The following is a 9,878-nucleotide window of genomic DNA, read 5'->3' as shown; positions in this document are numbered from 1 at the left end:
TAATATTTATAAAAAAAATAATAATATTTAATACTATGAGGAAAAGATGGTCAGTAATACACAAATAAGTGAAACTTATAAAAATAAATAAGTCCTATTTAATTATATATCATTAATGACAGCAACCATCTTTTCCTCATATTGAATCTATGGTCAACAATAAACATCTTATTACATTTAATACTGATGGGCTGCGGAGTGACAAGAGCATAAGTAGTACTAAAATAGAAACCATAGCTCTCAATAAACCTGGTTCCTCAGGGAAGGTAGTGCTAACAAATGTATATGGTTTTATAGCAAGCTTTTTTATTATCGGTTTTCATAATAATGGCATTTTAACAACATAATGATAAGCTTTAGATTATACACACCATGGACCAATAAGTTTAAATTATCACTCTGATTGTCAAACATCTATTCAAAAATAATAAGAGAATTATCCTCTATTGGCTTTAATGATCCAAATGACCATTTTTAAATAAATATGATTTGCAACAAATAAAAAGTTGTGATTTATGACAAACACAATTTTTTGTTCCTTCTTTAACTACTTCAGAACTGTAAAAACTATGTATTAGTTTATATAAAATAGTGGGTTTTTCTACACCCTTTTATCTCTGATCAAATGTTAGTTTTTGTTATTCATATAGTAAATATTTATAAGTAATTCATATAGAAAATGATGAACATTAACAGTATGTTCTGTTATAAATGAGCCCCATTTCATTAAACAAGAACAAATTGATAAGAATTATCAAGATATTTTAATAATTTCAGAAGTAGTAACTGGAAAAAAACATCACTTTATTATAAATAATACAAATTTATATTTACAATAAGATCGAAGTGTGTAATAAGACATAGATTTACAAATGAAAATATGTTTACTGCTACAAGCACCATGACCTACAATAAAGATATGAATGGGATGGGAGTGGGGGAAATTGACCTGAATTTATAAGATAAAATATAGAGGGAAGTTATAATAGATTTAAAAAGTTATGCTATTATTAACTTATTTTGACCATTCAAAATAAAGATTAGGACAACAACGTTCAAGTTAAAAATGAAAACCAGTAACTGAATAAAATGCACATAGTTAAAAAAACTGTTTATAATAAAATTTAATTATAATTAATAATTTAAAAAAAGTGAAACATTAAGTCTAATTGTGAAGAAGCAAAAAAATAGATACAGGTAAGTAACAATAAGTTAAGTAATGATTAAGTCCAACGCCAAGTTAGGTAAACTAAAGTTTATCTTAATGGAAATCTTGTGGTTGTTGTTATGGGAACCATTCAACATTGTGCATATTAATGCCTTTAAAAAATGAATACCCGACAAAGAGAGGCGATAAAGCAGCCGATTAGAGCATGATGCTGGGCACATGGCACTCATGAACAGGATTTTCAGAATAACCCACCTTTAAAACTTTCGGCTTCTGTGCACCATTTATTATTTATAAATTTGTAATATAAAACTAGAGATACTAAAGAAATATCAAGAATTGGTTGCTCAAAGTGGTTTTTGAAAAACATTAATTAAGAAACAAGAAATTCAACTTATAAATTGTACTTCGTACAATATGATGCCAGAAGTTGTTCTTGTAAGAAAGGTAATATTACTTTTTTAGGGATAGTTCAAACACATGTGCTTTTTTTGTATAAGTCCATGTCAGTCCACGATAGAATATCATGAACAGAGTATTCAGAATATATAAATACATATAACGTTTAATGAAAATCAAAGTCACGACAAAACAGTTACGACAAGGATCATGATCAATTTGAAAACATCAATTCAAAGCTCAAGGATAATTTAAAAATCAAACCATTCAACAAAACACTTTTATTATGAAACTGTTCGGAAGGAAAAATGTCACATCAAACTAAATAACATTCTACTTAACAGCATGCCAATTAAATTACCCCTTCAAATCAATACAGAAGAATCCTATGAGGCTGCAGAACCAGTTTATAAGTTTTTCAATGAATTTAAACAAACTCATTTCGATTCTTAAATGCTGTTGGTCAGTTCCTTATTACGGATAACACAGAAAATCATTACAATTCCATAATTAAAATATTTAAATAAAATATTAACAAGAATTCAACACTTACAGATTAACTGAAGCTAACCAAATTCAAAACTGAATTATTTCCCTGACTTTTGACACCCTTAGATAATCTGATATGATATCCAAGATAACAAACACCAATTGCAAAACTGTTTTTTTTTTTTCTTTTTTAAATTATATATATCGTAAAACCAAAATTTATTAATACTATATTATACTAATCCTATGACGCAACAATTTAATACAGGCTAAGTTAAAAAATAATAGAAATGATATTTTTTACGATTTCTAAGCATGTCCTTCCCAGATCACGCAAAAAGCAAATGCACTTAAGGTAAAACCGGACCAAATAAAAGAACCATATCACGGTCTCCAAATGTCATTTAACTAATTCATGAACTTGACCAAGATTGAAATCCGAGCCGGTCGAGAACTGGTCATATCTTAACGCACGTGATTTTGTCTTAATCAATCAATAAAGGAGATCGATGGCGTAAAAAACTCAGAAATATTTCTATTTAATACTATTACGTACTAATACTAAAATACTTCGAGTTTTGAAGGTCAATCCTATAACTTATGCTCTTTTTATTATAAGATTATCTTAATAGAAGAAATAAAGAACTAACTTCATATAATAAATCTTTCTAAAGACTACCCCCTATGTTGGAGTGGTACTTGGGAACTAGTACCAATCTTTCTATTAAGTACTTTATCACAAAAAAAGACACCCAGTAGTTGTCAAACAATTTAATTTGGTAAAATTGTGATAAGATAACAATGGCGTATTCAAGAATATTTTGATAAGTATTTATCAAATGCAAGTATGAAAAAAATATATTACATATAGATGATAGGCTTATCTATAATACACAGTAGCCAAACTCATTGTTTACTAAAAGATTATCCTTACATTATAGTTTTCAGAGCACTGGTCAAGGCCACTGTTTTGTGTTTTTATATGGGCACTACTTCACAAAAAAATAGAATATAAATAGACACTTGACATGAGTCCATTTTCTATTATTTTTACCAAAATATATGTCCAAATTATTATTGAACATCACAATGAGACTGAAATAAGTGTTGTATGTTCCATTAGTTTATTTTTTATTGTTTTCCTAGGAAAGAATATAACTCAAAATCAAAATTGGTAATTAGTTATTCAATTTTAAAGATAAAGTTGAAATTAATATAGAAGTGGTGGTGTACTGTGTAGTTATTTCTAAATGACAATCATGGGGTCAGTCAGAACCAAAAAATATGATTATCATTCTCCAATTTTTATGCTACTTCGGTTATAGAGCTTTTTAAGAAATCTAACAACTGAATATGAATGTTTTTTTTTTGTATTACTGTCCTTTCAGATGCCAACATTTTCTGCTCACTTTAATCTTCTAATCATTAATTTTTATCTTGTTACAACATATATAATACTCATTTTGTCATTCTGCAGCCCTGTCAAAAAGGAGAGACTATGATGTCAGTTTCTTTTATAGTAAATCTTAAAAATAATAGTTGCAATATTTTCCCCATTATCTCCAGTATAAAAAATAATTTTAATTGTAGATTGAACACATCAATTACTGTAACACATATTTCATCTGTCATGCAGTTTTTGGTCATTCCCTAGCTCGATCATAAAATGCACTCCAATACACCCTCACATAGGAAATGTTTTGGCTAAAAGGTGATCAGGGCATACTATAAGAAAGCAGAAAACAGGTGTTCTTCAAATCCCTATGGATAAGACTTAAATTTTGTATATTACATAGTTTCATAGTATTTCAAGACCTCTCTAGTTACATGCTTGTCTTATTTATCTCTCCTTCCTTTTATCACTAGAGAGTGACCAGGATGGCAATGGAAAGAACAATATTTCTTTTTCTTCCAATATTCACTATTACAACCCCTTGACTTTGACAAGTAGGATTCTTAATTGGTAGTTCACGACATTGATGTTTATGATATTAACAAACAAGCCATTATTAATATTCTTTTACAAACTACATTTCATAAAAAAGAGAAGAATGGTATTTTCATCTCCCATCCAAAATGAAGTGAAAAAGCAGTTGATGTAACGAGTCTTTACTTGTCAGTTTGGTATTTTTCCTTGTTTTTTTTTCTTAAAGTCATGAGAGCATTTTTCCCAATTAAATCAGTTCCTCTGTTTTTATTTTATTTTTAATCAGAACAAGATTTTTCGGTAGTGTTTCACACTACGTTTTATGTTGAAAATTGTTTGAGATCAAATATTTAAGACTGACCACTGTTAGACAAATATTTTCTATTTGAATTAATACAATAGTCAGGTGCTTTGTTTTGTTTTATTACTCCTTGGTTATATGTTACACCATAGAATAAGACTTTTAAAAAAAAAAAATCAATATCACGAAAACTGAGAACATGTTTCAGGATATTATCAAAGAGCACTTTCTGAAAGCATTAAAAAAAAAAATTGAATTAATTGAGTTAATTTGCAAAACATTTTGACCCTGTTAATAAATTTTTTTTTAAAATCAGTATAGAAGCCAAGTTTTAGCAGAGATTTGTTGTAAATAAAGTGTATAATAATATTTGAAAAAAAAAATCTTGTTAAGATCCTAAAAAATTATTATTTGATAACATATTTTTTTAGGGGTGAAACAATTTCTTATTGGATTGGTCAATTAAGATTTTCTACTTTAAATATTATTTTCAAAATAATGTATCCTAAATTCTCCTTATATAGCACATATTAAAATAAGTATAGTGGAATATTTCTTAAATGCATGTATCAACTGCATAAAATCAAAATTATTTTTCTTTTCCATGGCTGGCAACATGGTTTCTAATTTATCTCTAGCTTTAACCAACAACATGACAGAGGGTATATGGGGCCTACAGCAATATTTAGTTATATTTTGTTTTTCTGAACTTTTTTTGAATAGATTTTCTTTTGACTCCATTTCTAAATATATAAGAAAAATAATAAATGTATACATTATATTGAATATAATATGATAAAATGTAGTCAAATAATTTTACTGGGTCTGATAGACCCACCTGTTGCTCTATGGGCTAAAGAGTGGTTAGATACTCGTATAAAAAATACCTTTACTGTCTATCAGTGAGAAATAAGTTGTTCTATTCCTCTGTAGATAAATTTCTCCATTTTTCCATTAATAATTTTAGTAATACAAAATCTATATTTCTACATACCTTCTGTAAGAAATATTATATATAGCCTATATTAGGTTCATAATTAACAATTTTCTTTTTGAATGGTTTACAATGTATTTATTTTGAACAGAAATTTTCAAAATAAAGGAATTTTTAACTTATTAATCCAGTAAGATTTAAATGATGATGTTTAGAAACCCCATTAATTTAATTGAGTACAAGCAATATTTTAATTGCTTAGAATAATGAAGTTTTAAAAATATATTATCATATCGCCAAAAAATTTAGTACTTTGATTTAAATATTTTATGATTTATTACAATTATCAACACAAGAAATGGTTTTTACAATACAGAAATGATTACTATACAACAAAAAAATGAAATAGATATTTTATGGTATATTGTATTCTGTTATTCATATTAAAATTAATTTTGTGAACCTGTGGTGATCCGATAATTTTTCAGATATTCTCAATTTAAAGGAAAAGATAATATTAGAATACAAAAAAAAAAAAAAAAAATAAATGTCATTCATTCAACATTTTTTTTGTTATTTCACTTGTTAATTTCTTTTGTACATATTTACCTTAATTTTTAATATGGAAGTATAGTGTGCATGTCATAATATATTTTTGTTTATAATCTAAATATGAGCTTTTTGAACAATTTTTGATAAAAACAATGTTGGATAAAAATGCGTGTATGCAAGATGTTTATAAATACACATGTATATGTCCATATAAATGGTTCTTTCTATTATTAGTTCAGATTACTGAGACTTTACTGTAGATTAATCATATAAGAAGGATGAACAATTAGAGATGTTGGTAGGGAGATGTGGCAAAGAAAGAAAACTCACGGAATTATGAACTCTAATGTGTACAGACTTTTCAACCTAAACTGCAAGCATTTATTGGTGCTAAGCAATAGAAGATATGAATATGAAATTATAAATGTTGATGTAAAATTTAATCTTTGTTGCTTTTATACTATATGCTTTCTTTCTTGATTGTACCCCTCTCCAAACCAACTACTTAAATAAATTCTGAAGTTAACGACACCTCAATGATATCTCACGTGATAACATATATAAATTAATTAGGTTAATTATGAAAGAATTCATTTTTTATTTTATTACACCTCACTAACAATTTAATCTATAAGTACGTTAGTGGAATGCTTACAGATTATCAAAACATGTTATGAGTACATTAATTACTGAATCAATTAGTTATATTCTAAATGTTTATCCAACTATAGATGAAAAACAAGTTTAAAAATCAAATTTACAAAGCATTAGGTCTACTGTTCCCATGAGTGGTAACCTGTTATTTCGTTGTAGGAACACATTAGAGGTCAGATGGTCAAGAGTGTAGGTATGTACTTACTTACACTTGTACCAAATATAAAAATAAGTGATATTCAATATTCTTTGATGATATTAAAATAGGTACCTACCTGCTCCTATTGTACTTCACTATCATACTCCTAAATAGTACAATTAATATAATTCATGAATACACTGCAGTTTAGTTTCTTAATTATTGAAATACCTACTTACTCCTTTATTATTACATAGATAGTCCAATACAACTTTTGTTGTAAACATAAATAAATTAGTACATGAGAAAAAATATAAGTTAAAATAATAATACTAATAAAAACACAGGACATCTGAAACCCAAATTGTAGACTCCCTCAAAGAAGCTTAGTACTTGTAGGATCAATATGTTTTGAGGAAATAGATTCAGTCACTGAGTAAGTAAACGTAATGAATATGTGCAGATGTTCAACAACCTTGTTTACAAATGAAGTGACCATTCGGGATTCAAATCCGACGAGTGAACTTATCATGTACACCTCCACAAAACATCATAGTCTCCCAATTTTCCAACTGATTCATCATTATTGGTTGGGTATGCAAATGCTTTCGATAATTTAAAAAAAAATAACTGAGAGATTACCTAATTTTTTTTAAACGATGAACAATACTGATTAAGGCTAGTAATAATAAATTTAATGATTGTAAAAACAGTGAACTTATAATATAAACTAGAAATGAAATTTACAGTAAATTTAAAGGGAGAAAATTTTAATTTTTTTTTCTATATAAAATAATCTAGATTGGTAAAAACTTTTTATTTTTAAATTAACAATAAAAATTTATACATGACATAATGTCTACTTAATCTGCTTTCTTTTTATTTGCAAGTATTTTAGAATATATTTCACGTTTCTTTGTTGCAAAAGATTTCTTTTTAAACTTACTTCGCTCTTTTCTTTTGCTAAGTTCACCTTGAAATTTATTCTTTTTAAATGGAGGTTTTCTAGAAGACCCATTTTTCTTCATTTCACCAAATCCTTTAGACTTGTACTGTATAGGCCCTGACTTAAACTTGGAATTGTTTCTTACCTGTGAAAATTTTGATGGTAATTTATAACTCTTCTTATCATATTTTACTGGTTTTACTCTCAACTGCCTCTTTTCTAAAACTTCACCATCGAGCTTTAAAGCAAGAGGAACAGATGATGTACATTTGAAATTGACATAAGCGAAACCTTTACCCACACCAGTTTCTTTGTCCCTGATAATTCTCACACCATCAATTTCCCCACACTTTGAAAATAAACCAATGAGGGAGTTTTCTTCAATGCTAAATGGAACATTGCCAACAAAAACTGCTTTTTTTCCATCATAACCGCCTTTATGCCTAGCATGATCAACCCGTATAACATAATCATTATATTTAGTACAATTGGCTTGCAATGCATTTTGTGCCCCTTCAACATCTTTATACCTAATGTAAGCATGAATATTTGATCTATTATCATGAAATGATTTCTTGATTACAGCAACTTTCTTGGGGAGTTCAAGATCAGCAATAGGGGCACTCCTCAATCTCACACATTCAACTTTGCCAAATCTAGAAAACCACTTCTGCAGTTGATGTCTTTCAACTGTTTTGGGAAGATTACCTACAAATATTGTCCTATTTTCTCTTTCTTCTAATTCAGCAGAAGGAACAGCTCCAACAGGAAGGCCACGTTTCTTGTTGGCTTCTTCATCTTCAGATGCATCATCATCACCTTCATCAGAATCGGATGGATAGCTGTCAATATTAAATGATGACACACTATTAGCAGATTCACCATCAGATATATCTGATTCATCATCTACTGAAGAATCAACATCCATTTCATCATCATCATTTCCTAACTCAACAGGATTACTTGAATTAACAGTATTCTCAGAATCAACATGTTCTTTTACCTTCTGCTTTTTCTTTTTTGATTTGGGGGCAAATGTTATTTCACTTTCCATATCTTCCATTTTCTTAGACTTCTTCATTGGCATCAAATTTGTATTTGATGGTTCCAAGTTCTCATCAATTAAATTTGAGTTACTCTTCTGTTTTTTCTTTGATTTCGTATGTTCAGGTTTTTCATCATTACATTTGCTGCTGTCATTAATGGGATGAGATTTCTTGCCCCTCTTCTTGCTTTTCACAGAATTTTCCATTAAAACTACTTTAAAACAAAAACATTCACGAGGTATAATAACCTTCACGGAGGTTATTAGTGTTCTATCTTACTAACAGTGAGGACAATCTGCAATGAACGTTCGATTTTGAATGTCAGAGAATACGTATCTTTGAAAGATGAGGTAAAAACAGATTTTTTAAAAATGGAAGTTGTATTTCAACACAATATATTCAATCTAGATTAAATTAATTACTATCAGATAAATATTTCCCTAAAAACTAATCTCTGAAAGGGTAGCAGCATTGAATACATCGAAGAACATACATCTAATTTTACAAAATATACCAGGTATATAGGTAATCGAGTATCATTGCATCTAGAGCTTTTATCTTCGTTACCAATGTTATAAACAAATAAGTTGTCTAAAGTATATAGTTTTTATAGAACAAAGTACTTTTAAACAGTCTTAGACATTGCTCAAAAGCTCGAAATATTAATTACTCCATCAATAGTTTCTGCAAAATCAAAATGTAAAAATTGTCAATTACCTATAAAATTCCTGTTTTTTCATCATTCACCTCTCAAAAATCCTCTATTACTTAATATACTTCGCTTTTACAAAGAGGTTATAGCCCAATCCTGGTGTCTTGCGGCTAGTACTGAACCTATGGGTTAAGTAATAACTGTTTCATTTTTGTTTTCTTCGTTTCTTTTCTATTGTTTAAATTTAGTTTTGTATAAATACTGTACTCTGATATAATATTTTAAAAAAATACAATTAATTCAATAAAAGTTAAAAGAAGAGGTTCCCATAGCTCAGCTTCCTAGGTTCCTATATCTCGGCTGCCTGTTCGCACCAAGTGCTATTAGGATTTGTTTGATCGCCGATCGTAATTGTCGCATGTTTACAACTTACTACCTTGACAGTGAACTGTTCCACCTTATGAACGGATAGCCAAATCTTACTACATGTATGTTTCCTGTTTGTCTATTTTGTGACATTTGTAGATTGATATTTATTGTACTCGTAGCATATAATCTTGTATCGAGTGGCACCAGGCCGACGAGCATGAAGTTTGTGCCGAGTTCACCTCGAGCCTCATCCACGCACTCAAATTTATTAATAACATTCTTTTATATATATAAAACTATCA

The 9,878-nt window shown here is 28.5% G+C and overlaps 2 protein-coding genes across 6 annotated transcripts in view; both read right to left on the bottom strand.

Moving 5' to 3' along the window:
* The window catches only part of LOC106677050 (glycogen debranching enzyme), a 32,712-nt gene extending 29,884 nt beyond the window's left edge, over nt 1-2,828 (bottom strand). Inside the window, exons 1-2 of one of the 5 annotated variants that reach the window (XM_014414729.3) lie at nt 2,121-2,594; nt 1,929-2,037 (exon numbers count right to left, since the gene is read on the bottom strand). In XM_014414729.3, the coding sequence (XP_014270215.1) occupies nt 1,929-2,008 (80 nt within the window). In that variant the 5' untranslated portion in view covers nt 2,009-2,037; nt 2,121-2,594. Of the gene's footprint in view, nt 1-834; nt 1,019-1,928; nt 2,038-2,120; nt 2,595-2,706 lie in introns of those variants that run through there. The other 4 variants (XM_014414730.3, XM_014414731.3, XM_067050391.1 and 1 more) reach the window with 4 other exon arrangements.
* Nucleotides 2,829-7,359: 4,531 nt separating this feature from the next.
* On the bottom strand, nt 7,360-8,841 carry LOC106677059 (RNA-binding protein 34). Its single transcript, XM_014414746.2, has one exon. It carries the CDS (start codon nt 8,759-8,761, stop codon nt 7,427-7,429), a length of 1,335 nt encoding a protein of 444 aa, XP_014270232.1. The 5' UTR covers nt 8,762-8,841; the 3' UTR covers nt 7,360-7,426.
* Nucleotides 8,842-9,878: the final 1,037 nt, after the last annotated feature.

Source organism: Halyomorpha halys, unplaced genomic scaffold, assembly GCF_000696795.3.
Source record: "Halyomorpha halys isolate HHAL.00 unplaced genomic scaffold, Hhal_1.1 Scaffold85.1, whole genome shotgun sequence".
Taxonomy (NCBI): domain Eukaryota; kingdom Metazoa; phylum Arthropoda; class Insecta; order Hemiptera; family Pentatomidae; genus Halyomorpha; species Halyomorpha halys.
Note: the sequence above shows the minus strand (reverse complement) of the source record. Positions and strands in the feature narration are given on the sequence as shown.

Bases quoted from the DNA above. Each gene is read 5' to 3' on its own strand.
- LOC106677059 (XM_014414746.2), bottom strand. From the start codon at position 8,761: ATGGAAAATTCTGTGAAAAGCAAGAAGAGGGGCAAGAAATCTCATCCC.